The 26,570-nt window shown below is 31.9% G+C and overlaps 2 protein-coding genes across 5 annotated transcripts; one reads left to right on the top strand and one right to left on the bottom strand.

Moving 5' to 3' along the window:
- Positions 1-323: 323 nt before the first annotated feature.
- LOC148618922 (tetratricopeptide repeat protein 38-like) lies at positions 324-18,902 on the bottom strand. Of its 3 annotated transcripts, XM_088578291.1 has the most exons (15): positions 18,839-18,895; positions 15,161-15,238; positions 11,860-11,934; positions 9,242-9,323; positions 8,794-8,965; positions 7,912-8,085; positions 7,559-7,634; positions 6,977-7,096; positions 6,491-6,550; positions 4,067-4,105; positions 3,747-3,828; positions 3,292-3,457; positions 2,331-2,487; positions 1,139-1,212; positions 324-951 (listed from the first exon to the last, which is right to left on the bottom strand). In XM_088578291.1, exons 1-15 carry the CDS (start codon positions 18,863-18,865, stop codon positions 861-863), a joined length of 1,473 nt encoding a protein of 490 aa, XP_088434417.1. In that variant the 5' UTR covers positions 18,866-18,895; the 3' UTR covers positions 324-860. The 3 variants fall into 3 exon arrangements, with proteins under 3 accessions (XP_088434417.1, XP_088434418.1, XP_088434419.1); XM_088578292.1 differs by lacking the exon at positions 11,860-11,934 and having other exon boundaries at positions 18,839-18,902; XM_088578293.1 differs by lacking the exons at positions 11,860-11,934; positions 15,161-15,238; positions 18,839-18,895 and adding an exon at positions 9,471-10,529.
- LOC148618921 (monocarboxylate transporter 14-like) lies at positions 17,883-26,283 on the top strand. Of its 2 annotated transcripts, none has more exons than XM_088578290.1 (7): positions 17,883-18,010; positions 21,440-21,643; positions 21,862-21,978; positions 22,726-22,869; positions 24,212-24,479; positions 24,789-24,886; positions 25,694-26,283. In XM_088578290.1, the coding sequence occupies exons 2-7, from the start codon at positions 21,457-21,459 to the stop codon at positions 25,837-25,839; spliced, it is 960 nt and encodes a 319-aa protein (XP_088434416.1). In that variant the 5' UTR covers positions 17,883-18,010; positions 21,440-21,456; the 3' UTR covers positions 25,840-26,283. The 2 variants fall into 2 exon arrangements, with proteins under 2 accessions (XP_088434416.1, XP_088434415.1); XM_088578289.1 differs by having other exon boundaries at positions 24,789-25,447.
- The last annotated feature ends 287 nt before the right edge of the window (positions 26,284-26,570 follow it).

Here is a 26,570-nt window from a genome sequence, read left to right as displayed (position 1 = left end):
TGATTATTTTTCGAAAGGTTAATAGATTCAAAGTTGGAATTCTTTTGAGTTTGAGTACATTTCAAGACAATTTCAACACAAGTATTTTTGGCATTGTTATAGTCATTCATGCCATTGTGAAACACAAGTGAATAAAATGATTGCAGACAGATTACTACATGATTGAATTATAATATTATAATGATATTTTATTTGGAACTAGACGAATTTGTAAGAGAAAAAAGAATATTTTTAATTCACAACCAACGATTAAGAACAAATCAAACGATTTAGATAGTACGTTTTGATCATGCAATAGACAAAGCAAGCATAAACACGAATAATGCTAGAAATAAAGGTGTTTATTTGTTGTGTATAAAGTATAATTACATATGTTCAAAGCATTTTGAAACAAAAAAAAACAAAATTGCTCTCATTGCCATTTTAAAAGACATTACTACTAAACCAAATTTCAGACATTTGCAAGATCTTGAAATATAGTAATAAAACAAATTATGATGCCAAGCATCATTCCTTCCTTAATATATTTTTTAAAATATTTATGTCACTTCATATCATGTATGACAGATCATAATTAATCATAATTACAGATAACATGTAAATACCGGAAGACGGAATCTATTGATTATCTTCCTTTTACAGTCCTAACTTTGTAAAGTCGATCCTCCCGTTAGAGAATATTAAGATAATACTCAACGAGATGGTCGGAATACGACAACGGACTGCTTTAAGTGTAAGTATTGTCTGATTGTAGCCATTGTATTTCTATAAGCATTTGAATTAATATCTAACACTAGGTTTTAATATATAGATGACAAAATCAAGGTATTCAATATGTATTCAGGTTTACATGGCAACAGTCAGTCATCAGATAATGCAGAAAGACGATTCTCCATACGGTCTGTCAAAGGTGAGCTTTCTTTTAATGACCTCCGTTCACTTATCAGCATCCTAAATTGAAAATTAAAAACTTTACATGCATTAAGGTAAAGTTGATCTGGTTGTCACTACAGTCTACTATATTGTTTTCACTTATTTGGTTATAACATACTTATGAATGGTTGAACTTACTTTTTTTGCTAAATAGAAAAAAAAAAACTAAAGTCACAGTATAAATGGCTCCTAATAATGTACTTACTTAGCTAACTTTTTATGGATTTTGCGTTCTGATCGGATAGCTGCATGAATTAGAATCAGATTAAACATGTCTCGCTGTAAGGAAAGAGAAAACATAGTATTTACATTTTGAAATATATTTTCATATGCAGCAGTAACAACCTGAATTGCTTTATTATGATACGAAACATAACTATGTGAACATTAAAACTTAATCTACTTCTATTCAAATTATGCTTTAAATATATGTCATTGATTAAGAAAAGTACAGATAGTGTAAACGATCGAGATATATGGACACATTTAAGTTAAAGTAAAAGTTTTAAACGAAACATTTTTGCTGGATATTAAATCAAAATAGTAAAGTATAAAGAAGAAAGTGATACACCTTACATAAGTCGACTTAACAATATGGAGTGTGTGGATATCTACATAGAACACACTTTTTTACTATAAAGTTTTATGAAATTTAATGAGTGTTCAGAGAAGTTACATGGACAACATCTGTCAATTTTATTTCTTTAAAAACGACCCAGCTGTAAGTCATATTATTGATTTAAGAATTCCTGTAGGTATGAATATATTTACATATTACATGGTCAAGTGTACTGGTTAGAGAGTGCCGATGACGAACCCCAGTTTAAATGATATGTAAACTTGAAAGGATTGTAGCTCCGAAAACATTTTGCGATATGCACATTTACCGGCTGTATCTTTACTAGTACAAAACGTCATTTTGTATTTTGGTAAATTAATGAATTCATGCTGACATGAATATGACTTTTAAACTAAAGGACAAATATGTGGTCTTTTTCTTCTGCCATTGTGCATGTACTGTGTTTCATAACGATATTAAAAATAGGTAAAAAACGAGTATGAGAATGTTTAGTCAAGGAATACTGTCAGATTAATTTTGACCATTTTCAATATCATCATTATTTCTGTATTACTTTATAGTACATTATCTTTCTTTTTGTATATACATATTTTGTCCTCGCTGTAATGATTTTTGAAAATTTACAAAAAAGGCAGAAAACTTGTTGAATGTAGTGATATTAATTTATAAAACCGGAAAAAATTGACAACCTTTAGAGAAGTTCAACAAATAATATACTAGCCGTTTCCCCGAGCCATTTTTTGTCGGACACTGTTTTACGAATTTCAAAACAATAATTTCCCAAAACTTGTCTCATTTCAATGGCAAATTAACAAACCTGAGCATTACTGCCACCCATTCTGATAATATCATATCTCTTTGGATATATAATGTCAACAACTTTACTGAAATCTTCATCATCATACGCCACTAACGCCTCACAAACATCGGCTCCAAATGATTTCATAATATCATGAGTATCACCTGTTCCATTCCTTTAAAACATTTCATTATTCATTGCAATTGGTCATCAGCAGATACAAGTAATATTTGTCGAAGGTAACTCTTATAATTATAAAGATGAAACGGTTTTCAATTATTAACATAAGTTTCAAAACATTTTCTTGATATAGACACCATCGTTCACACAAATGTATGTTCTATTTAAAAACGATGCGATGTAAACAAGACTTCGTATTGGATAATACCTAACAACAACAACAAAAACAAAAATTACAGTATGGAGATGCTGTTCAAGTTCAAGACAACTGCTTTGGAATAAGAATCGTTGCATCAATTAAAGTTTTGATCTGTCTAAAGGTTGTCAAGAATGGAAGATACAAACACAAATAAAAATACATACACACAAAAAGAAGTGTCACACAATAGACTTTCGTAGAAATCTACAAGATTAAAACCACATTTATTTTTTTATCTCCTCTGGTTTTGGATATATAAGTTAAATTTTATTTCTTGACTCAACTAGAAAAACGAATTACGGTTTAAAATGGGAAAAATAAATGTTATGTCCCACCTAATTTTTATTCAAATTTGGTTCTATGCAATAACAATATCCTAGTTTAATTTGCAGTTTTTATTGAGTATTTTTGTGAAAGTCAACGTTAAAAAATATATGAAATCTTTGTTCAGTGAGTTTACACCATCATTTCGGTGATAATGAATCAACAGAATGAAAGTCATTTCAATCTGGATACGTAAAATGAGGTGTTCTCGGCAGGTGTAAATAACCTTTAACAAATATGAAAGATAAAATAAAATAAATTAATTTGAAATATTACCGGATAAAATCCTTGATAGATCTTTTGAGTAGTTCTGTTGTCTCAGGATTGTTGGCACCAAGACAAGCCAACATGAAGTTAGCATCAATAAAACCCATAATGTGGTCATCGAGATGGCTGTGGCATATTTCAATAAGGGCCTTAAATTTGTCTGTTAGTTTAAAGCCTTTGTAAAATAAACACAACTGTATTGTATAATGGTTTTGCTCTCTGCACAGGAAAACGCGTAGATAATTTTGTTATAAAATATCCAACAAGTAACTAGTGACGATCCTGGATCCAAAAATAAATCTCAACTTTATTTTTTCTAAACAATTATCAATCAAAGCACAGAATATCTAATGTAAGGTTCGTTTGCATTAATTCTGTCTTTGTACTTTTCTATATGCGAATTCAATTATGTTTATTAAGTTTATTAAATGATTCCTTATCAATGGCGACATTTGAAATCAAACCTTCAATCTGCAGTCTGCTTAGATATGAAATAGAATTAACAACTTCCATTGTAGATTTCGAATGTAATGCTCGTCTACTAATCTGAAAGATATCATTGTACTATTGTCACTGTTAAGGCCTTGAAAAATCTCAATTCACAATGTCCCAAATATACAATCTACAATGTACATATAAAAATAAAATGACTTTTAAATCTCAATAAAGTAATTAGGCACCAGATCGTTATACAAAGGACCTTTTATGATAACAATATTTGTTATTTGTCATTATGTTATGCAAACCTTTATTTTTCATGTGGCATTAATAACATCATATTTACCTCCAAGTCATACAATTCAAAAGCTTCCCCAAAGTCACCCTGTAAATCATAAGAAATGAAATAAAAAGATCTATATGAAAAGAAATATTCAACAGAAGAACGTTTCATTATTTTGGATTAAGTTTCGTTTATGTCATTTCTGTCTCTGTTAAATATGATTACCATCGTTTTGTGAATAAGAGTAATCAAGGGAACCAAGATTATAGCGGTAATCAAGAAAGACCACGTTTACCCTTTTGAACAAAAAAAAATATGTCATTCTTTCTTGCAAGTCAATATTTCAAAATTATTTATCAGTTCTTAATGACTAAACGAAACTTGAATAAATAAAACAGAGTTCCAATGCCCCCCCCCCCCGCAAAAAAAGTGCAGAAAACTGTTAATATACTGAAATTCTCTAAGTTCAAGGGTCATAACTTCCGTAAAAATCATTCAATCGTAATCAAAGTCGAAATTAATCTGTAACTTTACATAGTTATACTACAAACAAAATGTAAAATTAATTGGTAAAAGTATTACAAAAAAAGTGCAGAAAACTGTAAATTCACTGAAATTTTCTGTCCAAGGGCCATGACTTCCGTAAAAATCGTTCAAACGTAACTACAGTCGAACTTAATCTGTAATTTCTCATAGTAAGATTACATACAAAATTTAAAATCGATTAGTAAAAGCATTACAAAAAAGTGCGTAAAACTAAATTCACTGAATATTTCAGTCCAAGGACCATAACTTCCGTAAAAATCATTCAACCGTAACCAAAGTCGAAAGCCTATAATAAGGCCACATACCAAAAACAAACTTTTTTGGTAAAAGAGTAATCAAGGGAATCAAGGTTATAACGGTAATCAAAAGAATGTAATCCAGGGACAAAGACCAGACATGGAAAACAGACATACACAACAAAGAACATAAAGTAACTAAAATCATACATACAAAGTAACAAAAATAAATAAGCAACTCGGACTCCACTAAAAACTGGTAGCATGGACCAGGTGCACGGGTAGGGAAAGCGTCCTCTGCTTTTCTAGAAACACCCGCCGAGTTGCTCATAAAAAGTCGTCCGGGGTAGACAAACGAGGGAAGGAAAACTATTACCCGTTGAATAAATCAGTTCTCATGGTGCTGATGGATACATCATAACGATCCACGAGTTCATGATAACGACCATAAATCTTCTGTAGTGATGACTTCAATCTTGTAGCAACATAACCCTGCTCCAGAAGCCTATTTGTTAGAGTTCTAGCGCGATTCAAAAAGTATGCGTAGTTTCGGCAAGCTCTGGCATAACGTATGAGTTGTGATATGAACACTCCATACGCAGGAGCCGAAGGGATGTTGCCACAGATGAAAGGAAAGTTGACAATTCTGAATGAAAAGTCATCACGTTTATTGTAAAGTTTGGCAATAGTTTTCCTTTACCATCGATTTCTTAGTGTAGGCCAAGTTATGAGGCTGACTTCACAGGCGTGTAGTATCCTTTATCTCAAGTTCTTTTGGTAGATGCAATGTATCAAATCCCCGAAATTAGGATTGTTTAAAGATAATACGTCATCTATATAGCGGAAACTGAGATTGAAGGATCTAGCCAAACGATATTCTTTCGATATTCTTATATTTAAAAGCATAACAAAAAAAAAAAAGGAAAAAAACGCGGACGAACAGACGGATGAAGAACGGACGAACGGATGGACGAACGAACGCCCGGCATTCCATGTCCCCTGGCGACGCGTCGCGGGGGTAAAAAATGAAGGAGTAATCAAGGGAAACAATATTATAGCAAAAATCAAAATGATGTAATCCAGGCAAAATACCAGACATGGAAAACAGAAAAAACACAACAAAGAACATTAAGTAACTAAAGCAATACATATAAAAGTAACAAAAGTAAATGAGCAACTCGAATTCCACTAAAACTGGGAGCATGTACCAGGTACACCGGTAGGGTAAGCGTCCACTGTTCTTCTAGAAACAACTAGAAAGTTGCTCATAAAATGTCAAATCATCTGGGGGAGACGAAAGAAGAAAGGAAAACTATGACCCGTTGAACAAAGCAGTTTTCATGGTGCGGAATACTGAACTGTCAAACATGCGAGAAACAGCCGGGTTCTATATATATACATAATTTGAAGAACAAATTGACATAAAGCAATTAACAAATACACACACAAAACCGGGCAAATCAGGTGCTTTGGAGGGATGTGCTACTTCTCCTTTTGGCTGTTTCAGGTTATAAATAAAAATTAATCGTCTTATTTAAAAAAACTTATTTCATTTTATATATTGCTAAATGAAAATATTCATACCATTTTGATAACATTAAGTTTTCTGCTTAATAGTTTTCAACTTTTTATACATGTATATATGATTTGCTTCATGAAATACACTACTTTTAATATGAAAAAGCATACTAAAATATCGATATACCTTTTCAATGAAAAAAAGACCTAAGTGCCAATAGTTATGACATGCTGTCATTCCACACGTCTAGAATAAAAACAAAAATATTTAAATAAAAACTAGTACACATTCTTAGACAGGATAATATCAATCTCAATATTCACATTCGTTGCTATGCTTAACAGATAACAACGAAAGAATAACGTTTTAAACACAAGATACTACAAATAATAAAGACGCAAATATAGAAAATTTGACCTACCACCTATGGTAATGACAGGTCATAGAATTTGACAATCAATTCAAGAAGAATGTTTTAATAATCTATGTCTTATTTTCCTTACTGCACACCTAAATTGAAACCTTGTTATTCGTCTTGATATCAGATTTGACTTTTCAACTCTCCTAATAGTCAAAAGTTTCCTAGAGGCAATCGCCCTCAAAAGCCATGACTGATGCATTTTTATCTTTATAAACTGCAACTTCCGTCTTTTCAACCTATATTGGAGTTACCTTCCAGTCGGATTCAGTACTAGTCATAAATTGAATGCCTTTTTCGTGCTGTCCCGTCATTTCATACACATGTGCAAGTGCATGTGTCGCCCATGCATCATGACGATTAATTTCTAAAGCCTAATGAAAAATAACACAAACACTATGCATTAAAGATAAATAGTAGATGGTAATTGATCATGAAAATATCTTGAAGCAAGTCAACATACTAACATTAAACATAAACAGGTTTAAATGGCAAGTTACGTAATGTAAATAACGAGAACGTACTATGATATCATTCCGACATATTGCAAACATATTGGGGATACAATTTCCCAAGTAGTATTTCATTTATATTTTGAGCTAACGAGCAATAAAAGAACAAAGTACCAAAACAATAACCCGTAATGGTAAAACATGGCCTATTTACTTTCATATCAATAACGGCATGCACTTTCAGCTGTTTTTTGTTTTTTTTTTTTTTTGTTTTTTTTTTTTTTGAATAAATGCTATATAGGAAGACCAGCAAAAAATTTAATTATTCAATCATCACATGTATGAACAAATGCTCAGTTTTCCTTAGTCATTAATTCTCTTTACTCTCTTAGCCTGTGTTCTAGCTGCATCGTAGAGATGGGATTCTTCAAGACCAAAGGCATGCATACCAACCAAATACCTGAATATATCAAAAGCATTACCATACCATTTAATTGAATGACCGAATAAATGAAACGAACATAAGCAGATAAGCAAAATAAACCCCTTACAACAATTTAACAAGGTCACAGTGAACTTTCTGGGAAACATTTTGTGGACAGCATAAACTATTTAAGAAAGACTTTTTCGATCTTTTAAAACAATATTTTTAAATGGTCAAGTTTAAACTATAACTAAAAAGACCCTAATCACCTAAAGTGGAGACGACAAAAATGTCTATTACTTGAATATATTACCCATATAATGGCATTGACATATTCCAGAACGGCAACACTCTCGCAATAGAATCTCTCATTTGTTGGTGATATGACAGACAGTAATAACAGTCATGGGCAAACTTTACAGCCAACATATCAATAGGATTCTCCATTAAAATACTCTCCCAAACACTGCAAGCATTCTTTAGATGCCTAAACACAAATTTTAAAAATAGTATTTAATTATATTTTGTTTTTCACTATTTCTGCAGGAGCAAAAGTTGCTTTTCTATTTCTACAACTTGTAAAATACAGAGGTTTAAGTTAAAGTATTGCATTACAGATATTCTTTAGATACATTATGAATTGATAGAACGGGTTTGTAAGAATACAAATATATCTTTTGTTTATCAGTAACACTTTAGATATTATGAAGATATAGTTAAAGTAATATAAGTACATTTAAGTACTATAACCCAGCCGCATTTTTTTCGCATGTCCCAAGTCAAGAATTTATGGCCTTTGTAAGTTGTTTCGTTTTCACTTTCGGTTACTTGTAAGTTGCCGGGGTATATTGCGGCAGCTATTTCGCTGTACCAGTGTATAATGCAGGTTAAATGACCAGCTGTAGCTTGCCATGTGGTGTAAGGGTTTCCACATCTTTCATTGAAGACCCATGAGTGACCGTAAGCATACCAGTTGTTGTCGCTTTGACATATTCATCAAATTCATTCTCGTGATATATTTATTACACTTTACTAGCAAGTGTACTGTAAATGAAAACTTGCTATGTTACTGATTGAAACATTGTATTATTATCATGCTATTGACTTTATTAAGGAACATACATTATGTGTACATAACTATGCCAGTAAAATTGAAAAAAAGTAAATTTTACATTTATATTTATAGTCCACATACCCCTCCGACCATAACTTCACAGCAGTAACATGACTTTTCTCTCGCTTTGAAATATCTTGATGATCAACAATGCTATTCATGATATCAATATTTTCCTTTAAGGATTTACAGTTGTGAATGTTTTTACTTAGCCCTGATAAATCCAATCCATTTTTCAAGACATGACCTAAAACTTTAAACAACATTTCCTCTTTCATCAATGTGGTAGAATGATTTTGAAACTTTTAGGATCAAAGCGTGTCTACTGATTTTCATTATGGTAATTTTTAGATTGAAATGATTTACTGCCAAGATTAATGCAGATGGCAAATTGTTTAACAGAGCAGAAAAAACAAAAATAGTGCATTGGTGCATATTTGGTAAGGATGGTCCAACACACACACACACACACACACACACACACACATATATATATATGTATAAATATATATAATTCTGAATAACATACCGAAGTTTGGATCCGCTTCCATCATTTTGTTGATACTGGCTTCGATACCACCAAAAGTATGATCCTCATACCACCCTACATACTGAAATCATACTTTGAAATATAAAATTTAGCGATCAAGGAACACCTGAGTAATCCCTTTAGATTGGTCGTCATCATTATTTGATTGACCTATATGAAATTTGTATCTCACAGATGACAACATATCTTCAATTTTTACACGTCTTACCGGATTGACAGCCTAAGGAACTTGATAACAGTATTTTATCAATTACAGATACAAAAACACTACTATCATGTAGAGGTCGTTGAAATGACAGAGTGATACATTTCATTTCCTTTAAAATTCTCAAGTAAATTCTTGACACGATGTCAGTGTTTTCCCCAAGATTAATTGCTGTGTTACATCACGATTCCGGCTTTCTTACATATGTCGTTGATATTGTCACATGTTTTATGTCGATTTTTGATTATCCTTATTAAATCTGTCTATTACAGAAAATTCCCACCGATATTTAGTTTGCTCGTGGAGTTCATGATGAGGTTTTTCTGTGTGTATTTTCAGTTTTGTGTGTGTGTGATTTTATTGTTTGTTTTAATCAGTTTATGTGTTTTTGAAATATTATCCAAATTATTTCATTTTCTTATTAGATACCCCTCTAATTGTATTTTGGAATGGTTTTTAATCACATGGGACCAATATTCAATTATTTTTTCGTCATTCCTTTATCTTTGATAGATATTGGTCTAGTATTAGCTGAGACAAATGAAAAAAATATGTTCCATATAGAGTTTCAAAAGCAACTTAAAACGGTTGTAGCTTATTTCTGAGTCACAATAAAAGCTGATAGCTACTTTTTCTATTAAACGAAACGAAATGTTTAATGTATGTGGAAACACTTTCATATTTACGTCCTGTTATGTTACATAACATTTTGTTAATTATTAGCAGAGATTAACGCCAAATTCTCCTCATCCCATTGTTTCAATTTTCCCTCCTAAGACATAGACAGTAATGCAAAGATAATTTCACCAAAGAAGCAGGATAAGAGATATATGCCTTAGTTGTGTCGAGTATTGTTTTCTGTACTTAGCAACAATATCTTCCTCGTGTGATAAATTTACATTGTTTGGTATTGAGATGTAATACCCTCTTCTACAAGCACCATCACAGCTAGCACAAGTAATAAAAATAATTTAGATACGTTTCCTTAAAAAGACTGAAAACATTTCTTAGAAACGTTTTTAACACGTAAAAATGTATGGTTGCAGAAATGTTATAATAATAATGTTTTCAATAACCAGTCACTATAATGTTATTATAGCGTTTCCTTAAAATAACTGAAAACATTTTTAGAAATGTTTTTAAAACTTAAAAATGTATGGTTGCAGAAATGTTATAATAACGTTTTCAACAATCATTCACTATTATGTCATTATAATGGTTTTTCAATAACATGTTTTAAAAACAATTTTGAATTATGAATACTTTAATGCAAAAAATCGCATACACATACAACAGGTCTAACATGAGATAAGAAATTTGTGGAGTTCTCTATATTTTGTAGATGCGGCAACAAACTAAAGGAAATTTCAAAACTAGGTTTTCTCAGTTCACTTATTGATCTTCAGGCATCTCAAGCAGCGTCATTTTCCATTCTTTGGTTTCACAAAAAGGGTGTGCATGATTAGTGGTATAGTCACGATATACATACCTACAGTAGTTTTAAAAAATATACATACTATCAATTACATATTACTAGATTTTTTTGCAACAGGTGTATGTGTCAATCATGGAAATACTATTGTCTTCTAGATTAAAACATGCTGTTTTGTATCAAGATTTTATTTGCACTTTGAAAAACCATGAATTGATTTTTTAAGCTGAAATTGTTGTGAGCAGAGCTATATACACCTTTAAAATATATATCCTCTTCAAACAGTAAATGGATGTCCATAAAACCAAACTTCATACATGTGTTCTATAATTAAAACTTTATTGAAGTTCAGCAAAAAAACATAGATGGATCCAAGATGGACCCAGGGCCCCCTCATTTTTGAAAAAAAAAAACAATTTAATTTTATAGAAAATTAATGATACTACCAATAGTGAGCCCCCTCAAAGGCCGTATTTCCCTACCTTTTCGGAGTTTCTAGATCTGCTACTGATTTATGTAAGACAGTGATTGCATATTGCGGTCAAATGAATGAACATATACACTAAAAGACTAACAAATGCCATGTCATGGTCCAATCAGATTCTCATCACTATATAAAACTTACCTTGAGAAAAAAAAATTAATCATCTTGGTTTATTGGGAACATTAAATCATTAGGCATGAGCATAATTTTACAAACATAGATATGTAAAAAATCATAATATTCAAAACTAACAGAACACGTTCAATATTATGAACTTAATTTTGACAATATGTGTAGTTGACATGTTTCAAAGTTTCTGTCAATTTGGCTTCCCGTACATGCAGGACATGAAGTAATGTTATAAATACAAAATACCAGTACTCATACACATAATCACAATATCCATACAGCTATCATGACGATGAAAAATGGTTTAAACATACATCTGTAATCCAAAACTGTTGGAAAATACACACTTCAAAATGACTGTAAACTGTTGACACCAAACGTCTATATTCACTCAGAAGATAGTTGTTTTCTTTGACACATACCTTAAAAGTACCAGGTTTGGTCAGGAATTAACGTAAAGGTTGAATGTAAACATTGGCAAAACTAGTGACGGTGTAAATATCTAGGTACAGTCCAACATGTATAACTCGTATCCGTACCAACTTTTCCCCGTGTCCACATACTATTTTGTCAATTTCGTCATTATTATTAGCTATTTTCAGCTAAGAGTTGGTACACATTTACAAAATGACATGATGTTTAAGCAAGAATTAATGATTTTAAAAATGTTTGTCGAAAAAACAAGATTTTATTCGATTTTCTGTTTTCAAAATGTCTAAATTATATAACCCGAAATTCCCGTACCCAAAAATCAAAGTTCAGTATTTTTATATCTGTATTAATTTAATGCATATTTGACATTAGAACATTATAATATTATCAAACTTTTCATTGACGATAACTTAAAATCTCATCAGGCTTTTTATGATACTTTGTTTTTCATTCTGGATAAGATCGTATCCATTCTTTGCTGGTACGGGGATTGATGTAAGGTACAGTGCAGAATCAAAACTCAATCACTTCTTTTTCAAAACAATATCAAATCTTTCAAAACTTTACCTAAAGTCTTAGGGTGAAGTTTCAACCTCTATTGATTTTAGAAAAACGTTAAATTCGGACAGGACAGTGAGAAATAGTCAGTAAATTGTAACTTCTGGTGATACATTTTAGACCTATTGACTTCAGAAAACCGATCAAACAAGAAATATCTGAAAAGTATACATCATTTTCTTGATGAGAATGAATTGAAACGGACTTTTTCATATCTCATGCAATTTTCAGTTCTTAACATACCGTAAGAATGAATATTTTAGTAAAACATTATTTTGGTACGGGAAAAGTTAGTACGAGTACGGGTTACACATTTTAGACCCAACCAAATATATAGGACGTTCTTTGTGACGCTCAAAATACACCTATTTATACAAAGTTCGGCAATATAAATATATCAATTAATTCACTTATCTGCCATAAGAAAATAATCAAAAGTTAAAAACTTACTCCGTGCGGGGTCAACACATAATTGTTTGATATAAATTTTGACATGCTAACTTTATCATTATGTTCCGGACATGCAATTGAATCCATATTGAATCAAAACAAAATAAAAACAAAATCAGAAATCACTTGAGTGTTTGTACAGCGTGATGTTGTCTAGTGACTGGGAAATTGTAAAATGACTATACTCGGCGTCACATAAATAACATACTGTTAAAATTTGAATAAAAATATTTTCTACGACTTTATTGACACCTACCGTCGTTTAAATTGTCTTAAATGACTTGCTCATTCGTTTAGCCAAACGGCTTCTCCCTAAATATTGAATCGATAAATTCCGGTCAGATTTTAATTCTCGGTGCCGATATTTACATTGTAAAAAGTCGGCCATGTTTACAGTGATCGGGTTGCTAGGAGATGTTATTTACTTTTAAATGGTTTGTCCAAAAACCGAAGAACCCAGAATGCATTTCGGCGTTATTTCGGATATCTCGGATTTATTTTACGCGAACAACGTACAATACCGAGAAGTTGATCAAGCAGACGATTGTCACCGGAGTTCGACGGGAACTTACGAACTTCGTTTGTAAACAGATCGTCCTGTAGAAACCAACATGGCGGATATTAGTATGGGATTTTCCCGTAAGAATTTGTTACGCATGATTTAAGCTAATAAGCGACTCGTTGGTACTAACACGTCATGCATATATGCGAACTATCTTCATATTAAATAAAAGAGAGACAACTCTAGCGGTAAGTCCCGACGGTTTAAAAAGTAGAGCTTCAATTCGAAAATGTGTTGTATGTGACGTCGAGTATAATTGACCAGCTATGTTTATAAAACAAGGTTACACAGACTAGTATTTATTCAAAGTACACTACTTTGGCATACAATTTTCAACTATCTAATTACAAAGAATTGTACTTACATCTTGTTGAACAGAACCTATTTCAATAGCAGCATGTGGCACACCATTTACACTATTATTTCATTATTTCTATGGAGGTGCCATCATCTATATATTATCGATGTTGGTTAATTAAAAGACAAGGAACAGTAAACTGGGATGAACTAATTGAAAATCAAATATGCATGACAAATTAAGAAAACTAGTATTACATGTACATGTATAATCCATGTGTATAATACATGTATCCTTGTTTGGTCATTTAAAAAAAATTAAATAATGATGTAATTATATATAGCCTCTATACTATAGTGCTAGATCATCAGAATTTTAATTTCATGGCCTATTTATTTTTTATTCTATATTTGATATTTTTGAGAATTTTTTTTTAAAATATGTAATTTAAAAAAGTTCAGAAACATTTTCCAAATTCGTTTTAAAACGTTTTTAAAAATAATATATTAAAATGTTTCTCTTACTATTTATTGAACATTTCAGAAAACCGTATTAAAACCATAGCTGGAAATGTTTTAACCTGTTTCAAAAGGAATGTAATGAAAACATTATCAGAAAATATTTTATCGTAACATATAAGAAACATTTTTATAACATATTCAAATAATGTTTAAAAATAGATCCAAAAACATTACAATGACATGTTATTTAAACATTTCAAGAACATTTCAATAAACAGTTCTGGAAACTTTTTTCAAACTTAAACGGTAAAATGTTTCGAAAACCTTATCAAAATATTTTGAAAAAAATCAAAATGTTTGTTTTAAAAACGATTTTAAAATATTCTGTTGAAATTGTTTTAGCAAACTACCAATAAACTCCAAATAAAATATTTCGAAAAAGATTCGTACTAGCTGGGATATGCATAATATCAACTTTGTTAAATAACTGTCCATAACAACTAAGATTTGTGATAGTTTGTGATTAAGGCATTTGGTTACTATCCGGTTTGGTCAAGCGGAAACAAGCAGACCTTTTGAAAATAATTATAGAGACTAAGAGATTAAGAGAGAAATGCCGTTCCAAAATTAAAATGACGCATAGAATTTCCATGACATATTTATCATCGTAGAATATAACACATGAGAATTATGGAGGGTATTTTTCGGACCAATCCATGCCCAAAAGTCAGTGTCAAGTGGGTTTCATGTATTTGAGCAAAATGTTAACGTTTATGGACGGTGGACACAAAGTTGTGACATAAACCTTTAGTCCAGATGTGCTGATAAAACTTTATTTATTGTCATAGACATTTTGCAAATGTATACGAGTGATTAATTTTCCTCACCTGTGTTAAAACAGAATCAAAATATTTACAAGCTTCGTCACTGGGTGTTGACATAGGAATACCGTAGTCAATCCAATCCTGTAATGCATACAGTGTTAATTTAATTAAATTGTTTATTTAGAAAAAATGAAACAAACGAACAAAATCAAGAAAAAAACACGGCTTTCTTAAATAGGCAGCATTGTTTTTCCTTCGATTAATTTTAACACATAATTATTGAACAAAAGTTCTATGACATGATTTTGTTGTTTAAGACGTTTATCTCTAAATTAAAAACAAAAGATTGTTTAACTTTATTTTAACTTTCATGTTTATGGGAGGGTTAAGAGTAATCAAGATAATCAAGATTCCAGCGGAAATCAAAAGAATGTAATCTAGGGGCATGACCAGACACGGGAAACAGACAAACACAACAAAAAACATAAAGTAACTAAAATAATACATATAAAGTAACACAATTATATGAGCAACTCGGAAGTAAGCGTCCTCTGGTTTTCTAGAAATCCCCGCGGAGTTGCTCATAAAAAGTCGTCTAGGGTAGACGTAAGAGGAAAGGAAAATTCATTCAGGTTTCTTCATGTTTTAAACTAAGAAAGTTAGGTAATCTTAAATGAAAAAAAAAACATGGAATTTATGTAAAATATTTTTTTTAAACTAAAGAAGTCTAAGATTTTTTAAAAAACATATTCAACGACAGAATATAGGCACGTTTTATGACCGTCTTATAACATAGCTCGAAGGTCCCACGTTAAAGATGAAAGAAACTTTTTTTGTTCAAAGTGTTGTTTTTCCTCTGTGGTCGTATAAGATATGTTCTGCACATCATTTTGTTACATTGTTCTTTTAATTCATAGTTACTCCGATATAATCTTTTTGTAATATAGATTATACTTATTCAAACACAGTTTCTGCACCCTTTTTAACAAAACAAGTTAGTCCTTTTGATAAACACTCCCCCTTCTTGTTATGTAAAAAGTTACATGGAATGATTTAATAAAGTAGCACTATTTATGGTAATAATTTATCCTTGTAAAAATTTAATTCATTGAAAGCAAAACAATATCTAAAGGCCATAGTCAACTCCAAAAGGTATGGTTTTATTGATATTGAGTTGAAATCATAAATAAATAAGTTTCATTCTTACTTTTAACATTGTCTCAGTACTTCATCTTTGTTATTCAAGTTTTTATTCATTTTTTGTGACCATTTATATCCATTTATTAAATAAACCAGACATTTCGTTGAAGTCTCATCATTGATAACTCAAAAATCGGTTTTGACAATACAAAAACCTTCTGAATAGCCCTCTTAATGAGTCAACAAGACAAAGAAAATTGTTAAATAAAAAAAAACATAATAGTTAAGCAACTAAAAAGTGTTGAAAACAGAAATATCAAGACTGGTAGATTTGTCTTGGTGAACAGAAATTAACTGGTCAGGCAAAGCTTCCTGAAGTACCCAAGTAAGCCTTAAGACGAAGCCGAAGGGTGTACAGGGTACTGAAGGGTTTTAAAATCTCCATATCTACGGATATTAAAGTGGATAACGGTTTTATCCAGGTCTTTGCACAATTAACAGCATTTAGGGACAAATAGAAACAAGTATGTAGGTCAAAGTGACGTTTTTCTTACTCTTACTGAAATAAATATGAAAAATCGAAAATTTGGATATTCTTTTGCAAAATGTAGGGTACTCCCTTCCGTAGAACCCTACACCTACCAAAATATTCAACATTTATCTTTCAAAATAAGAGAAATCGACCAACCATAATTTCGAGGAGAACGTCTCGCGTTGCAACATCACAAGTGTGTCATTTGCATAATTATGTCAGGACTTTCATTCTTGAAAACATCGTGACATTCTATATCATAGCATAGGAGATGAGGATATTACAGGGTTTCGCGGAATAAAACTAGGGATCAATGATGAAATTTAATAGCAGATAGATAATTGTTTCTATAGAATTAATTTCTCATTGAAAACAAAGTGCAAATGGAGTAGAAGTCATAGAATAAGTACGCATGTGACGTATACAGGGGGAATAGCTAGCAACGTTCTGGTATATGGGTTAGCAACACTCGGGTATATTGGATTTTTTAACAGGTGCCATCAATCAATCGAAATCCTGGATTTTTTTTTACAGCCGGGGATAATAGTTATTAACAGATTCCGCGAAAAATAGGAAACATAATTTATTTTCTTTAATTAAACATCTTTTTTGGATTTATCTATTAATGTTTAAGTCTTATCTTAGCTATACGAAAGAGTGTTGCATTTTAAAGTGAGATTAATTATTATCATTTATAAAGTTGATTCATGGAATTTGATACAGATTTATTTGTTCTGCTGTAAAAATTTGTTCTTTCAATATGACATAATTCTTTTTGTTTCTTGTGGGGATTTCCTGGTTTTTTTTTAAATAAAACTTTTCAAAAATTTGATAGATGAATACTCAGCTCAGTGGTTGTGATAAAGAATGTTTCAATTTTTCAAAACTGAAGATAGTGAGCTCCAAGGATCATACACATATCTTATAATTTAAGCCGAATCTATTTTATAACAGGCATGCGTAAGGAATCTTTTTGGACCAACTTTTAAAAGAGTTCAAATAAAGAAGAGTATGGGTAAATGTTAAAATTCGTTATTTAAATAATATTTAAAAAAAAACAAAGTTAAAGGTTAGACAAATAAGAATACTATCACATTAAGTCACATGTCCTCATCGAAAATGTTTGCTGTTTACAATAAATAAATATTCACAACAGGAGACGCTCCTATTACATCAACATATTTCGGATAACTTTATTGGTTATAGAATCCGTGTTTAGTTCGATTCACATAACTACCAAGGTAAGGTTTGTATATTATATCACGGATAAAAATCATCTACATCAAAAGCAGAAATACGGAGGATACACAAATACACAGAATAAAAATAATATCTAATGTAATCATAATGTCGTCATGTTCCTTGTTCATTTAAATGGTCTTTTTTCCTTTTATGCCAGCTGCAATTATACAGTTACATTGTGTATTAAACGTATTTGCTAAATATATCACCGTTAATCAAATTGGTGGAGGTAAAAAGTCTTTCATTGTTAACTCATTTGATTTGTGTAGGATTGTACTTATTTAATATTGTGTTTAACTATGAAATACAAACTGTTGAATGTCGTAACTTCTGTAAAAATCGTTCAACCATAATGTCATTCGAACTTAACTTGTAACTTGTCATGATAAGACTATATACAAAATATGAAATCAATTGGATGAGGCATTACAAAAAAAGTCCGGAAAACATAAAATTTCATGAAATTTTCTATGTCCAAGGGCCATAACTTCTATAAAAATCGTTCAACCGTAACGTCATTCGAACTTAACTAGTAACTTGTCATGATAAGACTATATACCAAATATGAAATCAATTGGATGAGGCATTACAAAGAAAGTCCGGAAATCCAATTGTGACTGACGGACGGACGGAGTGCAAACCTAAGTCCTCTTCCGCATTTGACGAAAGGGGACAAAAAGCTGATTTTTTAGAAGCATCTAAAAAAAAGAATTCGATAGCACAAATATCAGCTTCAATTATTCTACTTCTTTTAAGATTGTAGATCTCTACTTGGACCCTATTTCTTTCAAACTATTTAAAACTTTATAAAGCTATAATATAGTTACCTTACAGTTTCTCCAATTAGAATGCATATTCTATAATGTATAGTTCCAGAATATGTTTGCATCAAATGGGACTAAGTTTACAATGTAATAATATTTATATTCATAAGAAATTCAGCTTAAACGAAGATCCGCCCATTTTCCCTGTGATCCTATTGCATGCCGGACTTTACATCGTGTAAATACCCACAAATGTGTTAATGTGAATAGTTATGTGAGATTTGTTAATCATATTATGCAAGTGACTTGGAAAGTAAGACTTGATTCATTATATGTAAAGCAAAAGCACTGAATTAACTAATTCTAACTGGACAGTTATTCTAAAGTGTTACAGCATTCACGCAAATCAGTTAAGTAAAAAGTGTTTGTTTGTTTGTTTTTTGTTGGGGCTTAACACCCGAGCAGCATTATTTCAGCTATATTCAGGCAATGAACATGAAGTGGATAATAAAATGAACATGAAATGATGACGAAACGTAAAATGGGATGGGACACAAGAACAATGGTGTTGAGAAATTTGATTGCCACTGGAAATAGGGAGAGTTGGGTAAGGTCGGGTAATTTAGCCTCCTGTGTCGGAGCCCTATGGTTCCTACTGCTGAGGAATACCACAGTAGGGGTTTTTTAACGTACGAGGAGCGTGGCATCTTTCCCAACACGGTGCACCACTATGGTTTGCGTTCAGGTTTTCCGTATTATAGCCCAGCATATAACACCCCATTCCACCACATGGGGCACACAACCCAGTTGCTCTGTGGGCAGAGCGCCCTAGCCCCCAGCTAGGGTTCTGAGCACTATTTAGTCGCCTTTTACAACAAGCTTAGCGCTGCTGCATGCCTATTCTTTTGACACCCGGACCATCACGGGTGTTACTTGTTTATGAGTTACTAAGAAATCTTAATTATCTGCTTATCTTGCAAGTGCAACTCATCCTGAACCATATAATGAATTTATATAAAACATTATTTAAAGGTTTGACATTTGTTTTACCATAGTCAAGCTTGTATGCTCAAATATTGTCTACACCATTCAATCAAGTATTACGAAAACACATATAAACCAAGTCAGTAGGATGACGAACTTCCTTCTAAAAATACCATAGAAGGGTGCATTATTTTTTTGCGATCGTGTTCTCCGTATTGTGGTCTGACGTACTAGGTTGGCAGAGCGCCCTGACCCCGGGCATGATTCTGAGCGTTATTAAGTCACCTTTTACAACAAGCTTGCCGTTGCTGTAAGGTTATTCCTTTAACACCCGGACCTATATTTTCAATAATATTTCAGGCGGGACTTTGTGGTAACCGAGACATGACTTTCCAAAAATGTTTACGGTCTAGTATATATCGGTGAAACACCAGAACAATTAAACAAACGGATGTGCGGTCATCGTTCGTGAATTAATACCACCAAATTCCCGACGGTTTATCAACATTTTAATGAACAGGATCATTTAATCCTCTCTATGAAAGTTCGTATTCTTGAAAGAAAAATGTACCATCCTAGGAACAATCCTGTCCTACGTAAAAGCTATCGTAGGAAAAGAGAAGAATACTGGATACAGCAATACCTTACGTGTGCAATGACAACATACAGAGTATAAAAAAATCTTTCAAGCCTATATAACAAAAAACATCCATGTGATGAATTTATTTGACAAAAATTCAAGACTAGGGGTCATAGCCATCCCTTATATACATCAGCTAAGATGCATGATGTCTCAGTAGATGGTCTTCCTTCCATACAAAAACCCCTTGGACTACATAACATTCGAGCAAACTCTAGGCTATAATTCTCACTCTACTACACTCCTTTTACAAAATCAGTCTTGACACTCCTGTTTCTGAACATACTTCATCATGAAATAGATTCATGGCCATCATTTTGGATATTGGTTTCAACTGATTATTTAAACTAGTTTTTGTCAAAGGCCGAGATGAAGAAAAACTATCATTTCTTCCACTACCGGTTGCAGCAAAGGTATAGATACAATTAATTTTTCTAACATCCTCCATCACAAAAACGTCACGAACAAATTTCCCCAGTTTTACAAAGACAAATCAATGCCGATATTTTCATATTCCGATACTTCACCTAGTGCATCCAAAAATTTCAATTATAAAATGCTATTGCAGGGCCTCGAGATTGAGGCCGTCAAGGCTAAATCACCTGACTGTTCTTGCAAAAACTCTCCATTCAAATATGGTCACCGGTCACGTCATTACGGGAGATTTAAACATCACCGAAAACGAATCTCTTCGTCAGGTCATTACCAAAGGTCCTTAGTACCCTGAACCACGCTCCAAAAATTGGAATTTTAACTTAAAAGTTCTTATAAAGTTGAGGACTACTGGATTTTGTATGATATATGTATGATATGATATGTACTAAGGACGCGATTCTATTTTATAAAACAATACTATGACAAGGATTTTCCAGTTGTAATACATAATTCTTCAGGATATAAAATGATAAATATTCTAACAAATAATAATTTATTTTGCACTAAGAACAACCCTCCTTTTTACAAAAATAATTTCAATAGAAAGTATCTCGTAATATATCAGTCAAAAACAACATTATATATATCTTGTAATGTTTTGGAAGGTACGTCGAAGTGAGAAATGGCAGAAGATTATAAAAGTAAAGTAAATAAGTTAGAAGAGGAGTTAAAGGAAACAAACAAAGACAATTTACAACAGCAATGGAAAGGAAATTTAGAAAACGACCATTCTTCTGGAATGGAACTAACGGACGGTGGTTGGGGCTGGTTTATCGTTGTTAGTAGTATGGTTATTCACTTGATTGTAGGTAAGAACTATCACAAATAATTCAATTGCATAAGATCAAATTATGTTCCTAAAATGTGTGCAAGTAAATAACAATTTGAAAATAAAAAAAACCAACTAAAGAATTTGTTGTTTGTTAGACATTTAATCTTTTCCAAGAAAGTTTATCCTACTTGTGTCTATGAGTGTTAGACTGATTGTTTGCATTTATATATTTGTTATAACATTGCTTTACTTCAGCTGGTTTGAACAGGGCAGCTGGAATTTTATATCTACGTTTCACTGAAAAATTTGACAGACCAGCATCTATCACCGCATGGGTGACGTCTCTATCAGTGAGTTTGACTCTTGGTATAGGTGAGTTTTGAATGATGTTGCTTATGTTACATACCTTGACTTGACTTGACTTTTTATGACCAACTCGTTGGATGTTCCTAGAAATGCAGAGGACGCTTATCCTACCTGTTCACCTGGTCCATGCTCCCAGTTTTTAGTGGAGTCCGAGTTGCTCATTTGGTTTTGTTACTTTGTATGTATGATTTTAGTTACTTTATATTCTTTGTTGTGTATGTCTGTTTTCCGTGTCTGGTTTTTGTCCCTGGATTACATTCTTTTGATTACCTTTGTAACGTTTGTTCCCTTGATTACTCTTTAACCCAATTTTAGCTGAAACTTTCAAAATATTCATGTCGTAATTTTCAGACTACGTAATCTCTTTGGTATAAACGATAATGTTTGAGATGATTACTTTGTAAATGATACACATAATATATCCCAGTATCTATTGTTTCCACCGTTTTACCAAAAAATATCAACAGTAGTTCGGTTGCCTTGATAATAAAATTTACAAACCATAACCATATTTATTCTTTGTAAAAGCAAACAAGAACGAATATTTATTTGTAAAGGAATATGTATGGACGACGTATGGGTATTAATTTAGGGCGTTTAAAATTCGTTATTATTCTAGAGTGTACATGTAACTATCACATTTCAAATTACAAGTCAAATGAATTGTTCATAATTATAGACAAAAGTTCCTATATCAAATTATACTTCAATGGATGAGATACTGAAATACTATGATATATGATAATGTTTCAGGACCAATTGCATCGGCACTTTGCAACCAGTTTTCTTACAGAAAAGTTGTAGTGACTGGAGGATTTATTTTGGGTTTTTCAATGGTTGTTTCCGGCTTGTCTCCAAATTTATATGTTTTGTTTGCAAGCTACGGGATTTTAGGAGGTACGTATAAAAGGAATTGATATGCAACAATCTGACTATCTAATAAAATGGCATAGAAATACAGAAATAAATTTTAAATAAGGAATTACAAACCACTAAAAAATATTTCCGTAATCAAATACAACACATGTTTAATAACTCACCATCCTGCTGATGCACCTGGTCCATGCTCCAAATGATTAGTGGAGACCGAGTTGCTCATTTACTTTCGTTACTTTGTATGTATTTTTTGTCATTTCATGTTCTTTGTTGTATGTGTCTGTTTTCCATGTCTGGTTGTGTCCCTGGATTACATTATTCTTTATTTCCGCTAGAATCTTTGTTCCCTTGATTACTCCTTAACACAATTTAAAAAGAAGAAACATAGATTAAGATAATTTGTTTACATTATTTATGTGTGATTTTAGTTTTGGTGTGATGATGATAACTATCATATTGTACACCTGTTTTAAATGAATAAATATTTTATGGCATTTTATGTTTAGATTTTCAAAATGAAATTTTATAGTTAAAGAAGAAGGGAGTCAAAGAGTAATCAAGGGAATCAAGGTTATAGCGGTAATCAAAAGAATGTAATCCAGGGACAGACCAGACATGGAAAACAGACACGCACAACAAAGAACATAAAGTAACTAAAATCATACATACAAAGTAACAAAAGTAAATGAGCAACTCGGACTCCACTGAAAACTGGGAGCATGGACCAGGTGCACCGGTAGGATAAGCGTCCTCTGCTTTTCTAGAAACACCCGCCGAGTTGCTCAAAGGCTATAATTTACCCAAAATACATTTGAAAATTAATCATCAAGTGTGTAAAATTTTAATTGTTAATTTGAAGAATTGAATCCATAAAAACGAAGAAAACACAGAAGAGACTTCATTCATTAAAAGGCCTAATTAATAACTTAAAGTTTGCTGAAATTCAGATATTCCGTTCGTTTTGTACTTTTTGATCACTTACTGGTCATATTTCTAACATATTTTCTAAAGAAGAATTTCATTTTGGTGAATACATTCATTATTATATAGTTTATTATATGTGGAAATATAAATTTCTTGGGTGTGGCCACAGTTTCCTAGATGAAGATATGTCAAACAAAACAACAAAATTTACCACAAAGACGTATAACTGCGGCATCATTGCATTGACTGAAAGACTAAAAACATTTAATTGTCTTGATATTTATATATTTTCTATGTTTTAAACATTTTTTGTGGTACGATAACAAAATTGATATTCTTGGGAAATAATTATACCTTAATGATCCTTCCCCCAATTCAAAGTGAATTTGAAAAGTTAAATTTTCAAAATGGTGTTTTATCTAAAAATGATTCATTGAAGGTGTAGGGAAAGCGTTTGCTTATGGTCCAGGAGTTGTGATTGTAGGGCTGTATTTTGATAAACGGAGAAGTTTAGCTGTAGGATTAGCTACATCAGGTGTTGCCTTAGGAGCATTTGTTATACCATCAGTCGTCGAGATATCATTCACACATTATGGATACTTTGGTGCCTTCCTGATAATGACCGGAATCGCTTTCCAAATGATTGTTTGTGGTTTTCTGTTACGTCCTTTCTCCCTTCAAAGACGATTTTTAGAATATGAGCGAAGGTAATGTCAGTGATTCTTTTTTTTTTACTTTGTATGTAAATACATTCAATCGCACATTGTTGTCTTAAATACAACATTAATATTTCATTATCACATTGATACGCTTTCAAGTCTTTCTTTCACAATTATACTTTCCGAAAACGGAAAAAATGCCACAATTTGCCTTGCTTTAGTTGGAATACTGAACTATTTTATTCCTTTAATATTATAAGATACCTGTTGTGTATCAAACGCAAAATATGGAAATTTAGATCTATACACACTCTAATTCAAACAACTTTGATATGCTTAAATGTTCTATTTGTAAAGGAAAATAAAAGCAAAACATTTGAGTAGAAGGAATGGATCTGAAATAAATGGAAGTATCCAAGATCAGGACCAGAATGATACCATGGCGGTAAAATCAAGTGACTACTTAGAGAAGGATCATAATGGATCACTTGTTCAGCAAACAAACATAAAGAATGTGAAAAGTGGTAGCCTCTCAGAGATCAAGAAGTTTGATATAAAATTGTTAAAAAATGTCCGCTTCTTTGGGTTATGTGTCGCCATATTATTCTTTAATGTTTCATTCCAGTCTGCTATGATATTTTTACCTGCCTTGTCAAAACCAGTGGGAATTGTTTATTTCGAATCATTTCCTGTGGTAGTAGTAGGGGTCTGTGATGGTGTTGGAAGAATTTTATCTGGGATTCTATTTGACCGAAAATGCATATTGCCATTTAGAAGTCACATATATAATTTTGCATTATTTGCACAAGGTACAATAACGTTCTTTATTCCATGTGTAAAGACACCCGTACAGTTAGGATTGGCGTGTGCTTTTTTTGGACTTTTCTTAGGAAATGGCGTTTCCCAACAGTCAGTAATAATAATCGATATTCTTGGAGAACAGAATTTGTCCTGCGGATTTGGCATTCTACTTTTCTTTCAAGGTATTGGGACATTTATTGGTCCACCAATATCAGGTAAGATAAAACTCGAACTTTATCAAATGTATGATTAACTTAACAAAGAGAGAAATATCAATTGAGGAAATCAACTTTTATTTAAGAGGAGTTCAATACGAAAAACACCAAACAAACAATCATACCGGTATATTGCAAATTTTGATATGCTATACAAGTGTCTCAAAGAGTAACCTTAATCAGTAGCATTAGCTTCAATGTAGGAAGATCTAAATATAAAACTCAACGATTTATTTCTGCTTTCAGGATTGATGAAAGATATTAACGGGACATATGACTTTGCCTTTTACATAGGGGCTGTTTGTGGAGTCATTGGAGCGTCAGTCTTTTTTAGTGCCAATATAGTCCATAGGAAATTACAGAAAGATATCTATTTTGTTTCATCACCTTAAAAAGATTTCTATAATTGCCTTATTATATCATTATGACTTCAGTATGGTAAGGAAGCAATTTTAATTCTTCTTTGTGTAAAAAGTAAATGCTGAAATTGGAAATTTGTGTTTCTGAGAAATTAGTAAGTGCATAGAGCTTACACTTTAACTATCTCTTCCTTCTGAGGACAGACATTGTACGTATGAAAACTAATTCCAAAGTTAGATTGTTTCGCTTGTATCTTTTACATTATAGTGTGTAAACATTGTTTTTTTTTAACATTAAATTTTCCTTATTTTATTGCTTCAGTATTTATGAGCCGATACAAATAAATTCTTTGATTATTATTTGTCATGATAGTGTTTGACATTAACACTGCGGAGTATCTTACAACCTTATTATCGTTCACATGTTAGTTAATGTTTGAATACTTTAACTCATATTTCAATAAATGTTTGATTTTGTTACTTCTTTTTCCTTATCTTTTCCTAAAGATCTTTTACGTTAATAACAAATGACAAGAGAGACAACTGTAATTCGAGTTGTACATTCATAAGAACATTCTTTAAAGTTTCCATAAGTTTACAGTGACTTTCCTACAACCATGACACTCTTTTGTTACCAATCTGCTGAACAAAACAAAAAATTGACAAAGCTATTGGAACATTTAAACTGACCAGTTGCTAATATAAGAGTTGATGAATAGGTAGCCATTAACCTATGAAAATTTACCTGGTCAGGTGTAAGGCAG

The sequence above is a fragment of the Perna viridis genome, chromosome 4, assembly GCF_037379345.1.
Source record: "Perna viridis isolate PV_CMFRI_1.1 ecotype Kerala chromosome 4, ASM3737934v1, whole genome shotgun sequence".
Classification (NCBI taxonomy): domain Eukaryota; kingdom Metazoa; phylum Mollusca; class Bivalvia; order Mytilida; family Mytilidae; genus Perna; species Perna viridis.
Note: the sequence above shows the minus strand (reverse complement) of the source record. Positions and strands in the feature narration are given on the sequence as shown.

Bases quoted from the DNA above. Each gene is read 5' to 3' on its own strand.
- LOC148618922 (XM_088578291.1), bottom strand. From the start codon at position 18,865: ATGCATTCTAATTGGAGAAACTGTAAG. The intron at 11,935-15,160 runs GTGAGGAAAATT...GGTACTTTTAAG, and splicing joins TTGATTCTGTTTTAACACAG to GTATGTGTCAAAGAAAACAA. The intron at 7,097-7,558 runs GTAAAGAGAATT...ATTTTTCATTAG, and splicing joins CTAGAACACAGGCTAAGAGA to GCTTTAGAAATTAATCGTCA.
- LOC148618921 (XM_088578289.1), top strand. From the start codon at position 21,457: ATGGCAGAAGATTATAAAAGTAAAGTAAATAAGTTAGAAGAGGAGTTA. The intron at 21,644-21,861 runs GTAAGAACTATC...GCTTTACTTCAG, and splicing joins GGTTATTCACTTGATTGTAG to CTGGTTTGAACAGGGCAGCT. The intron at 22,870-24,211 runs GTACGTATAAAA...GATTCATTGAAG, and splicing joins AAGCTACGGGATTTTAGGAG to GTGTAGGGAAAGCGTTTGCT.